General features: G+C 37.8%; 1 protein-coding gene across 3 annotated transcripts in view; it reads right to left on the bottom strand.

The window, feature by feature from the left end:
- The window catches only part of SORCS2 (sortilin related VPS10 domain containing receptor 2), a 116136-nt gene extending 95818 nt beyond the window's left edge, over nucleotides 1–20318 (bottom strand). For all 3 annotated transcript variants that reach the window (XM_070746977.1, XM_070746978.1, XM_070746979.1), the window contains exons 1-2: nucleotides 19924–20318; nucleotides 14710–14777 (exon numbers count right to left, since the gene is read on the bottom strand). In XM_070746977.1, the coding sequence (XP_070603078.1) occupies nucleotides 14710–14777; nucleotides 19924–20178 (323 nt within the window). In that variant the 5' untranslated portion in view covers nucleotides 20179–20318. The remainder of the gene's footprint in view (nucleotides 1–14709; nucleotides 14778–19923) is intronic.
- Between the last annotated feature and the right edge of the window lie 874 nt (nucleotides 20319–21192).

The following is a 21192-nucleotide window of genomic DNA, read 5'->3' as shown; positions in this document are numbered from 1 at the left end:
AAATGTAAGAGCTACATTCAGAGTATAAGACGCACCCTAATTTTCAGCCTCTTTTAGGGAAGAAAAAGGTGTGTCTTATACTCCAAACAATACGGTATATTCAAAAAAGTTTTGAGTTTTGTGAAATGTATAAGATTTAAATTTAATTTCTATTATACTTTGTTGATTTATGTTCCCATAATGAAGTTTTACATTTATTTGCTTTAGCCTCTGTAGGGATACATGACACAATGTTTTCCACAGTTAATATAGCAACAGTAATGGTATTTGATAATATTGTCTCTGAGGCAACCTTGAAAAATAAATGGAACTTGATGCAACCAAGGAATCATCTTGTTCCACATTAGGAGTCTCAAATGTTGTCTCATCAACTGTATAATTGTTTCTCCAATATCCTCCTAATCTCACCAAGCCACAGGGTATCAAGTACTTTCTAGCATAACATTAAAAAACACACAAGGAAAGCATTACAATCCTTGTTAAATATCTCTTGCAAACTATTATCTGGTTATCTGAATTGGGGCTATGAGAAGACTGGCAGTAAACATAGTTTTAGCAAAGGAAAGCTAATTTTGTCATACAAAATCCACTAAATATTGATGACTTTGGGGCAAATCAAGCACTAGCAAGAGAGAATATGCTGAAATTATCAAAATGACTAAACACTTGTAACCATAGATTTGGCTAGAAAAGCTAAATGCAGGTAAAATCTCCACTCCCTATATACTACTCTATCTATTGCATCTCAGTTTTTTCCCTCTGTACATATACACTATGCAGTTCAAATAAGTGAACACTGTCAGGCCATGTTTCTTCTGGAAGCCCAAGTGATCAGGGTCAAAATAATTTTAGCAGCAGAGAATGGAATCAGCACCATGGACAGTAACCGATAACTGCCGCTTGGGCCTTTGTTCCATATTTCAGGATGCTGCCTTGGCATATGACTGAAATGAACTGGAATCCTATATAAGATTATGATATTTGTTTGCTGGGTGGTTCTCCATTCTGGAAATAGCTAGCTGTGGCTTTCAACAAGCTCCTAGCTAATTTTGTACTTTTGTAGCTTCTCCAAGGCCAGAGAGATAAAGATGTCATTTTTTAAAATGATAGTGGGTAAAATGAAAGACATTTCTAGAGCATTGCTATTGATTTATATAAATTTTCTCCACAAGGAAATGCTTATTTTCTCCATCCTTTTTCTAACTTACATATTGTTATGCTCATAAATGATAAAATTGTACTTTTTATATGTATACTATATTTTTGTAATCAAGCAAGTAAAGACAACCAAAAGATTAACATGACGGGAATTAAAATATTTGTGTCTACTTCTTCCCTTGATTCTTATTTCTTGTGATTTACTTTTTGTCTACATGACTTAACACTACAAATGTTTTGTTTACATGATTTAAGTCCAAAGTAGATCCTCTTCAGTCAATCTGCTCTGTTGAATTGGTTCTGTTCTTCCATGTGATTGATATATATATACATATACATATATATATACTGTATATCCACAAGGATCTACATGAAGGTCTTATGATATTTCTCAGATCTTATAGGAAATATAATAATATTCCAAATATTACAAGTCTTGTGTAGAATGTTTTATTTAAAAGTCTATTCTGTCTATACATTAAGAGGGAATAGACTTTTAAAATAAAACATTCTACACATTTAGAAGCAAGTTCTATCGTGTTTTATATCATTTCCTGTTACTGTATTTTATGTTTTATATGATTATTGATATTTTTTGATGAACGTTAATGAATTTTTCCTTCATTTTTACTGCTTCTACTTTTTCCCATATTAGTTTTCCTACTTTTATATAAACTTTGAAATAGATCATTTATCATATTAGTACATACAATATCTTAATCAAATAATAGTTTCATGTTGAGATCAAAAAGCACTGGTGACCGAATGGAGTCATGTAAGAGACCATATCTACATTTCCCCCAAAAAACAGCTATCTTTAGCAGCACTCTCTGAAATCTATCAAGTCATTATAATTTCCAAATATTTTAGGCAGTCCAGAAGGATAATACTATAATGACTTCAAAAGCCACTAGAACAGTGAGAAAAATAAATAGGGTCACCCACCCTCAATGATCTCTAAATAAAGATCAGCCCTTTCTGAAGCCAGCTTTACAATAATAATTCACAATAATCTGCTTTTCTCAGTACTGTCAACAAAATTGCCTGAAGATGCTGCAAATTATTCTCAGTTCTAGGAAAGAGGCAAACCACTTATGAAATCTTGCCAAGAAACCTGCAGGGACTTGTCTTGGCACTTTCTGAGAATCAGACATAACTAAATGGAGGGAAAAAAGGTTTATAAAAAGCCATTGTGTACTGTAGTTCTTTCCAGCCCTAACCATGTGCTAATGATATTTCCCAGCTCTTGCCCGCTTGCAAACTCTTTCATTGTTACTCTCTGCAAGAAGAATGTTTTCCAAGTCCTAAGTCTTCGTAGGGTTTTTCCATTGCTCTACTTGCTCCAAATGTTTCTTTCCAGGTGCTAATGATGTTCCCAGCTTAGTGGCTTGTAAGCTCTTTCATTGTTACTCTCTCAGAATAAATTTTTTTTAAGCCCTTAACCAGGAGATAAAACAATGTGTTGAAACTGACCAGACTAAGGACGCTAGCCAGATGAATACCTGGTAAGCAAATTCTTTTCCCTGTTTTCTTCCCCAAAAACTAAGGTGCATTTTATATTCCAATGTGTCTTATAGTCCAAAAAATACGGTAATCCCTTGCTCATTTGGCATAAAAATTTATTCTATTTCCCCCTAACTAATTTTTACAGTTAAAATGGACACAGCCAAAACCACAACATCCACATCATATTTACATATAATATTGGCATTTGTGCACTGATTCACACACTTACATATAATACACGTACTTGGGTTAATTCTCATACACCAATATCGATGTTTCATTTGTTCTTTTTTTTCAGACACATATCCATACTACAAGGGAAGAAATACCTCTTCAAAACTTAGACATGAAAGAATCTACCATTAATTAAAAAAAAAAAAAACTTTTATCAAGCCTAAGTCCTATGTGACAAGCAAGGGGAGAAGAAGGGGCTGGCTGGGGAATGCCACACAGGCCAAACATCAGACATTTGCAATCTCTGCTTTAAGCCCACTCACAATGGAAACGTTGCACATACTTCCTCTGTTAAAAGCAGATTTTACTGTTATAATCCTTTTGTACCACTTAGATAGAAGATTTCAGTCCAACTGTATCTTTTTTCCTTTTCTCTTATGCTTTCCTCTAAAACAGGGGTAGGCAATTAATTTTGCCATAGGGCCTCATGAGAAATTGGGATGGTTTTAGAGGGCCGGATTAATATAATTAACTCAGTTCTATCCAATACTGTATATTATTGGGTAGAACTGAGTTAATTATATTATAATTACGTCGCATAGACATGCAAAATATTACACAGGGCAAAACCCGAACTCAAAACAATCTACTATTATATATATAGTATATATATAGTTTGTTTGTTTGTTTGTTCATTAATTAATTAATTAATTAATTATTTGGATTTGTATGCCGCCCCTCCCCGAAGACTCGGGGCGGCTCACAACAGTGAAAACAAATCATAATAATCCAATTAATTAAAATATTTAAAGATTTAAAAAACCCCATATGCTAACAGACACACACACAAGCATACCATGTATAAATTAAACGTTCCCAGGGGGAGATGTTTAATTTCCCCATGCCTGACGGCAAAGGTGGGTTTTGAGGAGTTTACGGAAGGCAGGAAGAGTAGGGGCAGTTCTGATCTCCGGGGGGAGTTGGTTCCAGAGAGCCGGTGCCGCCCCTTCCTTCCTTCCTTCCTTACTTCTCCAAATGGAGAGAAGTTTCTTTCTGATTTTCTCTGCCTTTTATTTCTGCTTTTCGGCAGTTCTTTACTTCTCTTTCAAAATATTCCTTTCAGGTGCCTCTTTTCAACTGACCTACATTGTCAGTGGAGAAAACATACTGGAGGCTTTGTCTGAAAGTAGCTTTGGATTCCTTTTCTTCCTCCTCCCCACTTTTTTCCCCCTGAGAGGTGGGGTGGGGGGTTTGCTTTAAATTTCTTGGAAAGGGCAATGAAACCTATGAACAATTTAAAAAATGAGCATTTATTGGACTTTTGCAAAAGGGCATGGAAAGATAATTTCTCCTTCCTTCCTCCCTCCATTTCTCCTTCTTTCTTTTCTTCCTTCCTCCCTCCATTTCTCCTTCCTTCCTTCCTTCCAACCTCTGCAGGCCAGTCACAGACAACGGGCAGGCCGCATCTGGACCCCGGGCCGCACTTTGCCCAGATCTGCTCTAAATGTGATGTTTCTTTTCATTAAAGGCAAAATAATCACCATGTCTGAATATCATTTTATTTATACCAGCTTAATCTCTATGCTTACCTTTCTTTTCTGACCTCTTTTTTTTTACAGCTGCACTTTGTTTTTGTGTTCTTCAAGGAGTTTGGATTGGCATTTTTAGTTTGCCTGAATTCTGTAAAAGATATTATATTTGTTTAATATTTATTTATTTCTAAAATGGCATCAGAGTCACTTTTGACTGTCTTGCTTACAAAAGTTATTAATGGATCTAAACATTCCTGAACTGTGTGCTAAATTTTAGCTATGCTTTTTTTGAGAATTCATAGATATGATATGCGCAATATGGGAACTACATATGAAAGTTGTAAGAAAAACGTTCAATTTGGAAATGTAAGAGCCAGTTTAATCTGGTGGTTAAGGCTCTAGGTTAGAAACTGGGAACCTGTGAGTTCTAATCCCACCTTAAACATGAAAGTCAGCTGGGTAACTTTTGGACCAGTCATTCTTTTTTTCTCAGCCCAACTCACTTCTCTGGGTTGTGTGAAAAATAGAAGGAAGAAGGAGTTCTAGGCATGCTCACTGACTTGCATTATTTATAAAAACAATAAAGTTGGATATAAATTTTAAAAATTATAAGGAAAAAAGTCCTATTTCCTTTAAACTCCTGATTACCGTCTCACATAATGTCATCTCTCATCTAGGCCACTTCTTACTTTTTGCCATTTATAGAACTTTACTAGCTCTTAAATATTATTTACACTCTTATTTATAAATTTCAAATTTTAATTTCTAAAATATTATTTTGTATTTGTGCTGAAATACATACTGTATATACATACTACTGGAATTTGCCTTTTTGTACAATAACTGGTGAATTATTTTCTTGAAAGTAGGTTGAGACATTGTAGTTTTTAATTATCTAGAGAACGGCAGGTAACTGAAATTGTCTTGGATTGTAGGCTGTGTGGAGATCCAAAAGAGGTTAGAAATTCTAGATATGAATTAGTGCATCTGAAATTTTCTACAAATTGCTCTAATAATCTATCTTAAGAAATATCTGCCAGAAGCCTGTTTAAAACATTTGTGTAACATGTAAAATATTTGGAGGAATGATTCAACTGCTTCCTCACATCTCCCAGACAAGATTACATAGTATTAAGGAACAAAGAAGAAGGTTGTCCCCCCATTCCAGTGAAAATATAAAAAGCCATTAGAATCTCTCTGTCTCTCTCTCTCCCTCTCTCCCCTCTATTATCTGTCCATCCATCCATCCATCCATCCATCCATCCATCCATCCATCTAATTCATCAACCTCCTCAATTGTCCAAGCAACTCTGAGTATTTTTCAGTGTGTAGAAATATTAATAAAACAGTAGAAAACATCAACTAAATATATTACTAAAAACCAAGGAATAAAGTTCCAACATCAGTGAGAATTCCCAAGAGTCCTACCCCAAGTCATGATGGAAAACTATGTTTCATACTCTTTCCTTAACAACAAGGTCAGGGCTGGATGGATCTGGGTACTAAAATCCACCTCACAGCAGGTGTAGGCATAAAAAAGTACTTCTAAGGGACTACAAAATGATATAATGTTAACAATGGGATCTTGAATATGCACACTCTACTAATCTATAAGACAAGGATACATATCTGGAGAAAGGAAGTCAACAGGCCCTGAATCATGAAGGGATTTATGCTTGATGACAAGTTCTTCTAGCCAGAAGCAATACAATTCATGGAGAAGAGGTGTTTCTGAGTGAACTGAAGTGTACCAACTACCACCAACTACCACTAATGCCCCTGCATTTTTGATCAGCTATAACTTCAAAGTGATCTTCAAGTGTAGTCCTAGGTAGTATGTGCTGCAATAATTCAATCACAAAATGACTAAGGCATGAGTAACCATGAGTTACTCCTGGTCCAAGAAAGGATGTAGTTGCCACATACTATAAGATGGATCCATAGCAACTTTAATAAATCAGGACTGACACTGATACAATACATATATAGATAACATTACTAACAAATTCAAACCCATTTAATTTCTTGAGATTCACAACCTCAAGCTCTGCTTAAATTGCAAGATAAGACCCTGCCCAGCCAACTCAATTTCAATCTATTTGAGATGTACTCTGACTAGTCAGGGCCAACTCAAATAAACTGAAGTTCAGATGCCTAGAATACCATTAAGTAGTTCTTAAGATATTCTTCATGCCTCCTTTTCCCTAAAAGTAAGTCTAAAAGGGCCAGTAATCAGCAATATTTGGATGAAGTAGGAATAAAAAAAATATGTTTTGCTACTTTTATCATACATTGTTGGGCTTAGCATAAGCTTGAACACAGATTTTATGAGACTCACACTTTATCTTCCTCCAAAAAACTGAAACTTTTTTTCTGCAACAATCTCATATAGCTCCTTAGCGAACCAAAGAACCTCCAGGGTTAGCAAACAGAGGAGGATGATCAGATACAATTCTACCAAAGACTATTGTCATTTCAGAGCCCAAGAAAACTCCCCAAACACTATCTGAAACCCAACTTGGTCCATCAAGTCTCAAAACCAATTGATAAGGCCATTCTCCTTACGATGCATGTGGGTATATGTGTAAGTAGTACTAAAGAGCTCCAAGGAAATCAGAAAGTGGTCTGACTATAAGATATGATAGATAACCTGCATCACCAGATAATACTGCAGTTGCCCTGAGACAACATGTGACCAGTGACAAGTGCCATCCCACAATAGTGCCATCCCACAATAACCTGGGTGAGGTCCATGTCTGATGATTATGAACATTAGATTCTGCACTGAACTGAGGCAAAATTAACTCTCCCAGAACCAATATCATAGCAATAGTAAGCAGCTTTGCAAGATGGTACATGTGTATCAGGGAGGCTGTTAAAACAAGTGCTCCCAAATGAACCCTAGAACCCAACTTAACAAGATCTTGCCTTATTATGGGGCAATGCCTCTGAAAGCTACTAGCTTCTCAAATAATAACAGCCATTGAATTCTCTCTGTTTTCGGGTTGCAGCCTCATTGCCTATACATTCAATCCACAATTTCCTGAACTACAGAGCTAATGACTAAAACATCCATTTTTCTCTCAGGACCCACCCCTCCACCCCCGTTCCCAATCTTGCATGCTCAAGGGGTCAGGAAAATTCCAAAACTTGCTTATTCTTTAGTAACCTTTGGCTGGCTGTACTAAAGGGGTTACCCAAAAATAGAAATGAATGTGACAGTAACAATAGGCTCCAAACGTTCAATTTTCCCTCTGAATCTATCTTTCAATTAATTTATTAGTTTCCTAGCAACCCATCTCAATTTTCTATTCTTACAAGTAATGCTTCTTTCATTTCCTGCCGAGAAACATCCCTCTTTCAAAAGCAGCTGAGATTTAATTTCTTCCTGTGGCGTTTGAATCCCATTATGCATTCCTCTTTTGCTTCTCTTGTGCAGCTCTGTGTTTTAGTTCTGAATACAGAAGATAACAAAAGCACTTGAAACTCCCAACTTCAAAATAGGATGTGTGGGATGGTGAGGCATACACAAATAACAAAGCACTGTTACTATAACACATCCGAGCCCACTAGAATATACTGTACAGTGAAATCAGAATCAACCCAGCTGCACTTCATGAATTAGTTTCCATTTTCAGCTTACTACATAGTGTAAACTACACAAGATTTTCTACAAACTGTTTTAAAACATACATTAAAGCATATATTAAAATAATAACCAGGGTTTAACAAATAACGCTAACTAAATAAGATCTTCAGTAATGAACTACCTAAAATATTGTGCTTAAAAATATATAGCAGACCTTTTTGACACATGAATGGGAATTTTCTCAAAATATCTTGAATAATATTATTTTATATGAAGGGCAGCAGAAAAAAAGAATCTGGCCCAACTAACTTCGGCCTTGGAGATCAAACCCAAAATCTGTTAATGTTTTCTAGATCAGTTTCAGATTAACGATTACCAAATTTTGTTTGTGTTCACATAAAATGCTAAGCCATATTTTGGGTAATAATGATTTCTTGAATAAATCTTGATCAAATAAATATGATACAATAATAAAGTGATTACAAATATCACTAGCTGAGTTTATCCAATAAACTACAGACAGTCCTCATTTAACAATCATTTGTTATGTGATTGCTCAAAATTACAACAGTGCTGAACAAAGGATCTTACAACCCATGCCTAAAGTTACAGCCATTGTAGTCTTACAGGATTGAGATCTGGGTGCTCATATAACTCTCATTTGTAATCTTCCTGACTAGCTTCCCTCGAAAGTCAATGGGAAACTGATAGGGAAGGCCACAAACAATTGCTGGCTGTTGAAAGACGCCTTCTGAGGACTGGCTAAAAATGATCTGACCTGAAATCTGAATGATTTTTGCACAGAACCTTTGCAACACGCGGCTATGACAGTCAGCCCCAGAAGCCAGAGGGAGTCCTCTTGTCTTTGGGGACTCGGTGAAAATCCCTGTGCTGCAAACACTCCATGCCAAAATCCTGTTCGGATTTCAAGATGGATGCAGAAACAAAGGGATCAGAACAAAAGGGCTGCCTGCCAGAAGGATTCAGCCTCATATGGAACCACGTCCAGAGGGACTCAGCCCCACATAGAACAAAGTCTCTCTGACAGGTAGCTCTTTCACTCTGTCTACTTTAACAATCCAGGCGATCACTTAATGACCTCATGTATGAGCACCAGGATTGTAGTCGTTGAGTAAAGCCGTCACATGAATTCTCATTCACTCAACAAAGATTTCAGTAAGCTGAGGATAACTTGTAAAGAAGATAACACATTTAACTGAATATTTTATTTTTTGTGTTGAGAATCTATATTTTGTAACAGTATGTTATGTGAATCTAGTCTTATGAAGTCATTGTGGTATCAGTATTCTACAAGACTATTTCTTTGAGAAAGAGAACGATGATAAATACAGTACAAACCAATGTAAGCTATTATATCTCCATTAAAAAAAGTAACAAATCAACAAAAAATGTAAATTCTAATTCAAATAATTTTGTTTTCATATTTCATTTATATTTCATTTATAACTTAAGATTGGTAGAAACTTTCAAAAAATTAAGAGGGATTTTATAGTTTAAAACCATTCAGTGGAACTGGAATTTCAATGGCATATGGACAGATGTCATCATTCAACCTCAACAAAACGAGAATCAGCTGGATATCATAGTTGACAAACAAACTACAAATATCACTAAAAATAAGAGGAGGAAAGTGTGTTGGATATATTCATCATTTGAGTTATTTATGAAAATAATAAAGATGGGAAACAGATAGATAGTAGATAGTCAGTCCAGACTAAAATGTTGTAATGATAAAACCCACAAAACAAAACAGAAGGTCATTAAACAAATAACAAACATTAGCCCCAGACCTGGGACCAAGCCAGATTTTCAAAGCTTTCCAAAATCCTAGGAAAGAGTTGGTTGGCTTTATCTTGATAAGGGAGGACAAACTGATCAGGACATGAGGAACCCACCATCTGTCTCCATCAGTGGTGTGAACTATAACTTGGTTTTCTCATAAAATCACTGTCTTTGGGTTATAAGATTCAGAAATGCACAAAATAACAGATTACCAAGAATTCAACTGCAACATATAAGGCTTTTAAAAACATATTATTTTTGTAATTATAGCAAAATTGGCATATTTCAATAAAGTACTATGCTTGCTTTCCAATATTTCCCCGTTTCTCTGAAAATACGACCTACCCTGAAAACAAGCCCTAGCCCGATTTTCATACTTGCACTTAATATAAGCCCTACCCCAAAAATAAGCCCTATTAAGTCCTGCTCAGCATCTGGTTGTACAAGGTGGGGCAAAACACAGGTGTAAAAATTAAGCTAGGACAGGAATGGGGAGTGGAACTGCTCCATGTGCCCTGCACCTGCTCACCTCAGAACTACCGCAACCAGGCGTCCCGTGCCCCAACACCTGTTGCACTGTTGCCCAACTTTTTTTGTAGTCACAGGATGCTGCATGGCTGGTTGTGCTGCTACTGCTGCTGCTGCTCAAGGCAGAATGCTGTGAGCTTTGTTATGATGGTGCCACTGCTCCTGGGGGGACACCGCATGGCATGTCGCACCAGTGCTATTGCTCACACACGCAATAGCACAACATGCCACAAAGCCTTTGGTCACAAGCAGCCCCATGGCATCTGGCGTACGAGTGGCCTTAGTGGATGCAGAAGATGTCAAAACACAGGTGTAAAACAGGTGCTGGGGTGTGGGAAGTATGGCTGGAGTTGTCCTAAGGTAAGCGGGTATGACATCCCCTGAAAATAACACTGGGGGGGGGGAGTATTTAGGGGCCAATAAGAAAATAAGACAGGTCTTATTTTGGGCAAAACACTTGCAAAATCTTTAAATTTGCTGAGTCTCATGTACAACTAGGATAAATTTCTAATTCAATTCAATTCAATTCTAAGTCTCTTATTCTGTGCTGCCTCTTTTCTCCCTTGATCCTTTATAGATTGTGCTCCATCTTCCTGAGAAACTGCTGCTTCATTGTAGTCCCTGTCACACCAGCTCCCGTCCCCTCCCCTCAATGATTACCCATTAAAACTAATTTGCTCAATTTTTCTTTGACAGTTTTGTCTTGTCATATATTGTTCATTATTAAGAAGATATCTTATGTTGGAATCATCACACTATTTTATTTTATTTTATTTATTTATTTATTATTTTATTTTATCATTTTATTTTATATTTTATTTTATTTTATTTTATATTGCATTTAGGCTACCACCTACACAAATGCATGTATTGCTGAAAATGAAGACTTTATATTACTGGTTTAACTGAATATTTATATGTGAAAGCTGTTTTCTACTCAACAGTGTACTGTATATTGAAACATTTTTCTCAGTAATTGGTCTCCATTGGTGTTGACAAGATGGGAGAGATCAAGTCTAGAATTCTTTATTTATGAATTAATCGAGGGATAGATTCACACAGACACACACACACCTTATTTAATATCTACATGAAACCTCTGAGTGAAGTCATTAGTAAGTTTAGGATCTAGTGTCACCAATATGTGACGATACATTTCATCCCTAGGCAGTGCAGATGAAACTGTCAAAGTACTGTCTAGCGCATGATGGTGAACCATGAAAACTTCAGTTCAATCAGAAGTTGGCAAATGAAAAGTTTCCAACCTCCAGAAAGCCTGCCGGGAGGGGGGGGGAGATTTTCACTCTCCCCAAGAATAAACTATTGCATGCTGGGAGCAGGAGAGGGTCACGTCTAGAATTATTTATTTATGAATTAGCATGCACACATGCATGGGGGGAGCACACATGAAATTGGGGGTGTGGGCATGCACACACATGACCCTTCCCAGGCACCCACCCATCCCTTTTGGCATGCGAACCAAAAAATATTTGCCATCACTTGTCTAGCGTATCGGGATCTGAATGAAGAAGAAAAGACTCAGTCTCAATCCTGACAAGACTGGGGATCTTCCATCGTTGTTAATGGACAGGATTGGACTTTGATAGGGTTAGGGTTAAGGTTAATTCAAGTCTGGTGTACAACCTGGTGGTCATAGAGCGGTGTTTCCCAACCTTGGCGAATGCTGGCTGGGGAATTCTGGGAGTTGAAGTCCAGATCTCTCCAAGTTGCCAAGGTTGGGAAACACTGTCATAGAGGATTCATAACTCCTATTCAAAAAGCAGATGGCAGCTGTAGTGAAGATGGTCTTTGTGCAAGCACATCTAATGCACCAGTTATTCCCTTTCCTGGATTAGGAGCTCATTTAGAAACATGCCTCACAGGTGGCATTCGCCTCACCATTGAATTACTGTCATGCACTCTACATGAGAGTCCCTTGAAGACCCTTTGGAAGCTTCTGTTGTTCAAGGATGCAGCAGCATGGACAGCACTGAGCATCCTTCAAAATCTCCACAAAAGATTGAAATATGCTCCCAGACATTTGGGGAACTCTTGGGCAAAATGCTGGCAGATTGCATGTTGTATCTTGTGTTCTTTTATCTTTTTCTTCATTAGCACACAATCACATACACGCTTAGGCATAAATAGTGACACATATGCTACAAGTACTGTATTTTTTGGAGTACAAGATGCACCTTTTTCCTCCCTAAAAGAGGCTGAAAATTTAGGTGCGTCTTATACTCTGAATGCAGGTTTTCTGAAGCTTTTCCCCCCCAGCCCTAACTAGGTGCTAACGATCTTCCCAGCTCTTATCTTGCAGGTTCTTTCATTGTTATTGCCTGCAAAGAATGTTTTCCAAGCCCTAAGTCTTTTCATTGCTCTAACTTTCCAGCCCTAACCAGGTGCTAACAGTGTTCCCTGTTCTTACCACTTGCAAGCTCTTTCATTGTTATTCTCTGCTAAGAATGTTCTCCAAGCCTGTCTTTGCAGTTTTTTTTCATTGCTCTAACTTGCTCCAAATGTTTATTTCCAGCCCTAACCAGGTGCTAATGATGCTCCCAGCTCTTACCCGCTTGTAAGCTCTTTCACTGTTACTCTCTGTGAATAATGTTTTCCAAACCCTGTCTTTTTAGTTTTTTTAAATTGTTCTACTTGTTTCAAATAAGTTTCTTTCCACCCTAACCAGGTGCTAACAATGTTCCTAGCTCTTACCAGCTTGCAAAATCGTTCATTGTTACTCTTTGCAAAGAATGTTTTCCAAGCCCTTACTCTTTGCAGGTTTTCTTTTCATTGCTCTAATTTGCTCCAAATATTTCTTTCCAGCCCTAACCACCTCCTAACAATGCTCCCAGCTCTTACCGACTTGCAAGGTCTTTCATTGTTATTCTCTGCAAAGAATGTTTTCCAAGCTTTAAGTCTTTACAGGTTTTTTTAATTGCTCTACTTGCTTAGAATTTTTCTTTCCAGTCCTAACCAGGTTCTAACAATGTTCCTAGCTCTTACTGGCTTGCAAGCTCTTTCATTGTTACTCTCTCCAAATAAGTTTTTTTTAAAGCCCTAACCACAGGATAAAATAATGTGCTGAAACTGACCAGACTAAGGATGCTAGGCAGATGAATATCTGTTAAGCAGATTCTTTTCCCTATTTTCCTCTCCAAAATCTAAGGTGCGTCTTATACTCCGCCGCATCTTATACTCTGAAAATTACAGTACTTAGAGATAAATAACCACATAGTTCTTGCCAGACTAGTACTTTGCTGCCCATCTAGCTTTGTAGTCCTATTTTCCACTGATGTTAGTGACAAGTCTAAGCTAATAGATATTATTGTTTCTTAGTGACATCCAATTCAATATTGTTTCTCATTGATATTGCTAACTGGGCAACTAATTAATTATATGAAGCCCACTTGCATGCTTTAATGTTAAATTTCCTGATTTAACTAATCATCTGGTCATGGATTTCTATTTCTATGAGAAGGTTTGCAGAGGTAGACAATTCCATCCAATGATATTGTTCTGTGGTTAGTTTCATACTATTGGAAGGAGAGTAGAACACAGTAAAAATGAAACAGATTTAACCTACCGGTACTACAGATAATCATGCTATTGTTTCCTCACACCCTTATTTTAAAAATGTACTATGTAGATTTTATCCCTTGGTAATTATTTTTAGCACAAGGCAGTAGAAGCAAATCCTATTCTAATTCTGTATTCAATGATGTCACAATTAAAATTAGAAACTCAGCATGTGGGCAAGGCTTTTTAATTCATTACAATATTATAATAGCCATAGAACATAGGAGTCCTATGTTTGCCTTCCCCGAATTTCCTGGGTATTTTCATTGAGAAAATTGGGGGATTTTTATGCACATACTAATTTTACAGTAATTTGGATTAATAACAGTGGTATTTGAAGAAGATATTATAGATTTAGAATGCTTTTTTAATCTCTCCAGTTTAACAGCATTAAAATGACTTTCAAGTTTTCATTCACTCAATAATTATTCCTTTAAACTAAAACAAATTGACACTGGAGCTAATGTGAATTGTGCTAATCATATAGTAGACTTATAATTGTCTGACCAAGAGAGAACAATCTGCAAATAGCAGATTCCCTTTCTTGCAGCTCCTGGAGCCTCCATTATTACATTCATGAGTGAGGCTACTAAAAATCAATGTGATAATTTCCCCTCACGTTTTCCCATAATTTTGAAGTACCGTTAACATGAAGCAACATAATTTAAGAAAGTTAACAAACAACAAAAAAGAAGATATAGAAGACATTAGCCTTAGTCTCCAAAATAGAAGACATTGGCCTTAGTTGCGTCCTTTTCTCTTTCACAGTAACAAAAAATTCCAACGTGTTCAAGCATGAAATAGTTTCTCTTTGATTTTTAGGAAAACAAGTAACAAACATACCTCCACAAAGAACTCTCCAACACTTTGCCCATATCAGTGTGGTAATATTTGGTAAGGATCAGAATTACCTAAAAGAAAACACGCAAAAAGAAAACTAAACTATACATATACACATACTTAAATTATGCATATTAACATGCAATAAAATAAATGAACTTATAAGACTTAAATTCTAAGAATTATTAAGTTATCCATTGTTATCCCTGCTTTTTAAAAAAGCTGAGCATTGCTACTTTGCCTTTTTGTGATCAGAGACATATTGAAGGGGCTAACTGCCAAACAGACAAATCTAGGTTTGCACTGTAAACCAAGAATGTCTCAGAAAATCAGCAGAACTTATTGATGCAGCTATTAGTTAGAATTATGAAATTAAATGGATTTATTCCTTGCAAAGTATACAATGAACAGATACAGATTTTTTTAAAAATAACATTGTAAGTAAACTATAATTACACTTCTACTCTTTAGATGCATTCTCACATAATGCTAAGCTATCATGTTGTTTGTCTGTTTCTTATACCTGAACTCATTCCATAAATAAAATTGAGAGGTTTTTTTCCTGGCAAAACATCTTTTGAATCCTTAGCTTAGAGAATGTGGTATGTTCACAATGTAGTTTCTCAAGATAGCTGAAGCAGAACCTATGGTTTATCTCTGAATTGCTTGTATTTCTTATTTAAGCCACCTACCAAGGAAAAGAGGTGGGAGGCAAGGAGAGCTCACTTGTTCTCAATGAAGTTTTTCCAAAATTAGCTCTTTGGTTATGTTCTGCTTGGTAACAAGTATTACTTAATGCCCCCACCCTGTTTTTAAGACTGGCTGCCTACCCTTTCAGCTCTACATCCAGTAGAATAAAAGAGATTTCAAAAGCAAGAAAAAGTAGGGGTTGAACATAATTTGAGCATCACAATACCTAGAAAATTGATAGACGTTGATCTTTCAATATACAGAGAAACTTTCCTTTTTTTCACTGTTCTTTTTATGTGGTTCAGTGGAAATCACATAAATATGTGCTCAAATCAACTACTGTATTACAATGGGATTTCAGTAGGGTGATGTCACTGGTTTTTTTTCTATGAGAACTTTAAAGATGAATATCTAGCTCAGTTCTGGAAGGCAATTGTCCTGTTGATCTGTCCCTGAATCAGATCTATATTTTCTCTAAATATCGGCTTTGCTGTATTAACTATTATGGATCCTTATTGTTCAATGTCAAAGGAACTCGGGACATACATATTTCTTTTTCAAAATTAGTTCTATTCTTTTGAAGGAAAACAGATACAACTCTTTTGGTCGTGCCTTATCAGAGTCTCACATATCACAGGTTCTAATATCTCAATGAAAATCTAGTTCTACAGCATGAACCTATAGTTTCTGTTTTGTACTGACCAAATTTGGTGCTTGATGGCACTTTTTCCTCCCGAGATTGAGATGTAGCTTATGAAACTATGCAGTAATTCCACAACTCTGTCTCATAACTGCTCATCACTCAAGAGACCCAGCATTTGGATCTAGGAATGCATATGAACTATCAGACAGATGCTTATTTTTAGCAGCACTCTGGTTAAATGTTTAATTTAGTCAGCTTAATCAGTGTTGGTGTTAATTATATTACTGCAGGATAATGAGAAGTGAGGAGAGTGAGGAAATTGAGTAGGGTGAAAGTGATAGATGACTGAAAATTGCAAGTATCTTTAAATGAGTCCCAGAGGGAAGGAAGAGATTGGTGAAGTAAGTCAAATGAAAGAAAAGGTCAACCAGGTTGGCGATACCAGTTCCTGCCCCATACCCACAAGAGAACTGAACTGGAAAGGACTGAGGTCTTGGCTGTAACCGAAGTACCAACAAGGAATAATTCAAAACTACATGGAAGCAGCTGCAGAGGACAACAGAGCAATAACCATTAATGGCACAAAGCAACAAAGATCAATGTTAGAGGGTGGAATCTGGTTTTGCCGGAAATCAAGGAGAGCAAGGAGAACAAAAGTGGAGATTTTCAATTGGCTTCTTCAGAAAAGAATTCATGGAGACCAGCGACATGGAGAAAGAAAAGAATGGCAGGGAGAGAAGGAATACCATGGCTGAAGAAAGGAACTGACCCAGAAGAAGAGCTAGTTTAATCAAATCTAGACTTGGACTTTTCAGATCACATGCTAGAGATGCAGCTGAGAAGTACTGAAATGTTCTTTCCTCTCATTATGATTTTACTAGGTAATGTACGATACTGCATGGACAGCAGGGAAAAGCTCCTCGAAAGGTTTGGAGGAGGCTAGCTATGAAGGCAAAAGAAAGTGGAATAAGTATTCAGGTCGACAGACAGGACCTTGAATATCAGGAGTTATGTTGTATCTGGTTAATACAATATACGTTCTTATAAGCGTGTAAACCAAAGAGTGGGGATGAATGGGGCATGTGAAGATAGATGGGAGAAATTGTTGTCTGTCTCTGGGGCTAAGGCAACTGGACGCCAAATTGGGACAGTGACAGGCAAGAGAAGTTCCAACACATCATCCTGGGCATGTTGCTGCAGAAGAAGGAGATATCCCAGTTCTAGGGCTGCATCATAATCAGGTTGCATCCGACTCTGATATGATGGTGGATGAAGATCTGGTAGATATTACTGAGATTTGGCTGGACAGTGATGACAATGTAGCCCTCTCAGGAAATTGTCTACCTGGCCTTCAGCCTATAGTAACTGCAGTGACATTGCTGGGGAGGGAAAATAACCATGGTAGTATGAGACATGTTATTTTTTACTTCCTAGCTGCTGAGAGTAGGAATAGATAAAGGAACAGATAATTAGCCACTTTAAGAATTTGGTGGAAGGAAATTTCATACAGCAGGAGAATGGAGAAGGAGAGAGAAATTGCTCATAGGGCACAAATTTCATCTCAGGTTGAGAGTCACATTTAAGATCCAATAAACAGGGCATACTTTCAAAATACTGGTGGACCCAGGGTAAAGTGTGGCTTAATTATAACATTGACTTAAGACACTCATTCTAATTCAAAAAGAATTAGAAATTAAACAGAACAGTCAAACTTGACTGAATTTGAAAAGTTTGCGACACAACATTCAGAAACTCTGTTTATAAAACATTATTGAAATATGACTTACAAACTGAAAAAGAATTTTTTGGGTTGGTTGTAGTAAAATGAAATAAAATACTTTTTAAAAAGAAAACACGACTTAGAAAATCTGGACTACATAAAATTGATAATAAATTAATTTCCCCTTTGCACTATTAAGAAAACTAATTTAAAAGTGAAATTGTACATATGACATAAATGATTGGTTTGCGTTAACATATAATAAAGATATGTTTTTATGGCAGATGTTCCTGCTTTTTCTTAATTTTCTTAATTTTTCCTTTATATATAATTTATTTTAAATTTAAAACCATATTATTTAAGCATATCTTTTTAAATATCCAGAAGAGTATTTGGCTGCTATTTTTAAAAAGAGTAATAAAATACACCAGATATAAATTAAGTCATTGCAAATAATATCCTGAATGTATGTTAGTGATTTGGTATTTGAGTTGCTTTATAAATCCAACCTCTTTTTGAAAAAAAAAGAGTACCAATACTCAACTCAATATATCTACAGCTATGGAAATTACATTATCATTTCATCTTTATATAAAAGATGAACAATAGTCTTTAATTTTATTTTTTTTAAACACAGCTGTCTGCTTTTACATGATAGTGTGCAGTGATTCCACAAAATTTGAATGAATTAGTTGTGGCAGTTGCCTCCCAAAATTCTTGTCTAAAATGATGTCATTAATCTGGAAAAGCACAAAAAAATGAAATAACCAACACAGAATGCCTCCAGATTATGATATAACTGCCTCAATTTTAAGACACGTTGTTTTTGGTCAGATGGATTTTAATTGGTATTGGCATTTCTGGAGATCTTTCTAATACTTTTGCCTCCGAAATCATATTCTTCAAAAACTATCATAAAATGTAATAGGATGGGAACTGAATTCTAATTTTCATGAGTGTTAGCACACCTGTCATCCAAATGAGATATCCTAGACGGAGGCTCTCAAAATGTGGTTCCACTCTTACATGCCCAAGAGAAAGCTTGTGTCTCTTTGTGTGCAGGTGGGCATACATGTCTATTTGTAAGCATCAAATGTTGAGGGTGGGGGTGGGGCCTGGAGAAGTCCCAATGTGGTCATGTATCATGGAAATCTGGGATAAGCAGGAAGATTCCCCTACTATCACAATCCAGAAGAGGGCAAAATTGTATTCCTAGAGTTACATGGGGGAATTAAAAAATGATCTTAGCCCAGAGAGATTTAAATGGCCAAATATACTGACAGCTAGGAGATCATGAAACTGATATGAAAAATGGGGTTCTTGTCTCGAACAGTGGGGGGAGGGAGGAACAGAGGAAATCTCATTGTTTTTCTAGAGCCCTGTTTGGAGCAGCCCCTCCCTCAGAGCTACTAACTTATTCCAACCAATTTCCGAAGCAACGGCATTTGTATGGCTTAATAAACTGAAGCATGCAAAACCCAAGAAAACGTGATTCTCATTCGCCTATACATGTCTACATTTGATTATCTACATTAGATTATATTATCAGTTAATTCATTCATTAATCTAATAATTAATCAATTCACCAATCTAATAATTAATAAACAATTAATAAAAATTAATTAATTAATTAATATTTTATTAATTGTTTATTAATTATTATATTAGATTACATTTGATTAGACAACATTAGATTGTCTACAGTCGACTTCTCCCCGTTTCCAAGAGGTCTGTAAGGGGCGTGCATAAGCGCACCCCTGTGCCTACCGTCCCTGTCTTATTGTCCTCTTTTATCGTTACTTTTTACTTACGTTATGTTAATACAAACTTCTGCTACCCTCTACACGTTTGACAAATAAAATAAAATAAATGTCAGCCTTTCTTTCCCCGGATTGGAAGCCTTTGAGGTCTGCCTGACCAGTTGAGAAGGGAGCTTAGCTTTCCAGACGACTGGGGGAAAACCTTCGCTAAGCTTCCGAGAGGTATCCGTGCGACCCCCCCTTGTTCCCTTCCCCACCCAAAGGTGGCACGTCACTCCTCCCCCTCCCCCTGCCCGCTGCCGACGGGGGCGCCATGAGGACTCCGCTCTTACAAGCAGGAAAGTCCGCAGCTCGCGGGGAGACCGCAGATGGCCAGGCGAGCGGCGCCGACGGAAAGCACTTACGCTGCTATTGTCGCCCGTCCAATGCACCATGGCTTGGTTGTGAGCCGCGTCCCCTTTGAGGACGAAAGAGGTGCTGAACAGGGAAGCCGCCTCCGGGGCTCCCGCGGCACGGTCGCGCAGGCCCTCCTCCTCCTCCGCCTCCCGCGGGCTCTGCCGTCTCTGGCGGTACAGCCAGTCGTGGGGACGCGCCGCCCGGGAGGCATCTAGCGCGAGCAGCGAGAAGAGCAACAACGGCAGCGGCAGCCTCAGCGGCATCCCGAAACTCCAGGCTCCCACCACTTTGCCGGAGAGCTGCTGGCGCCCCGCTCGGCCTCCGCTGCGCTGCCGCCGGCCAAAGCCCGGAGTCTGGCAGATGAGCGAGCGCGAAGGAGGCTGAGCCCGAGACGGAGGGAGGGAGCGTCGCGATGTGGCGCTGCGTGGGAAACAACGTGCCCGAGCCTCCACGCCCAGTTAAAGGAGCAGCGCTGCCCTCTGCCGGCGCTCCTTTAAATGGCGCTTGCTGGATGCCGAAGACTAGACCAGACGGTGGGCTTGAGGCTCCCGGGACAGACGAGAGACTGCGCAATTTTAGCCGCGTGAGGAAAACGTGGCCAAGCAATTGTCAGCCCTTGGGTGACAATCTCGCTCTGGCGGTCGGTTTGAAGCGTTGGAGTGCCACTTTCTGAGAGAAATAATCGCAACCCATTCCCAAGGGGCAAAATCATCGAATATCAAACACATTATTCCGATGATAGAGCGGGTATTATTTGAACTTGACTGAGAATTATCTTGTGAGGGATAATATAGGGAGGTTGCTAGTTCTGTGGGAAAGATTCAGACTTCAATCCATTTAATTTGTATTGGATTTAGCATTTAGCATTAAGACTTATATACCGGGTCACAATGCTTTACAGCCAGTCATGGGCTCTTCCCCCCACGTGTGGGAGGACGCCATCCGGCCAGTGGAAATGGCCCAGGAACGGTACGACCGATAGATTTCAGCCTAGAAACAGCACGACGGACAGATTCCCTGAAAATTGCTTTTTTTTTTGCTTCTGCGCATGCATGGGAGCAAAAATCGTGATTAAAAAAATCCCAGTGCATTGGCTATTTTTGCCATTTTTGCTTCCGCACATGTGCAGAAGCAAAAATCCCAACTGTTTTTGCCAAAAATCAGATATTTTTGCCATTTTTTGCTTCTGTGCATACGCGGAAGCAAAAAGCCCAGCAAAAATAGCCAAAATCTTGCGAGATTTTACTTGCTGCACATGCACAGAAGCCAAATCTCAC

Source organism: Erythrolamprus reginae, chromosome 3 (assembly GCF_031021105.1).
Source record: "Erythrolamprus reginae isolate rEryReg1 chromosome 3, rEryReg1.hap1, whole genome shotgun sequence".
In the NCBI taxonomy this organism is placed as follows: Eukaryota; Metazoa; Chordata; class Lepidosauria; order Squamata; family Dipsadidae; genus Erythrolamprus; species Erythrolamprus reginae.
Note: the sequence above shows the minus strand (reverse complement) of the source record. Positions and strands in the feature narration are given on the sequence as shown.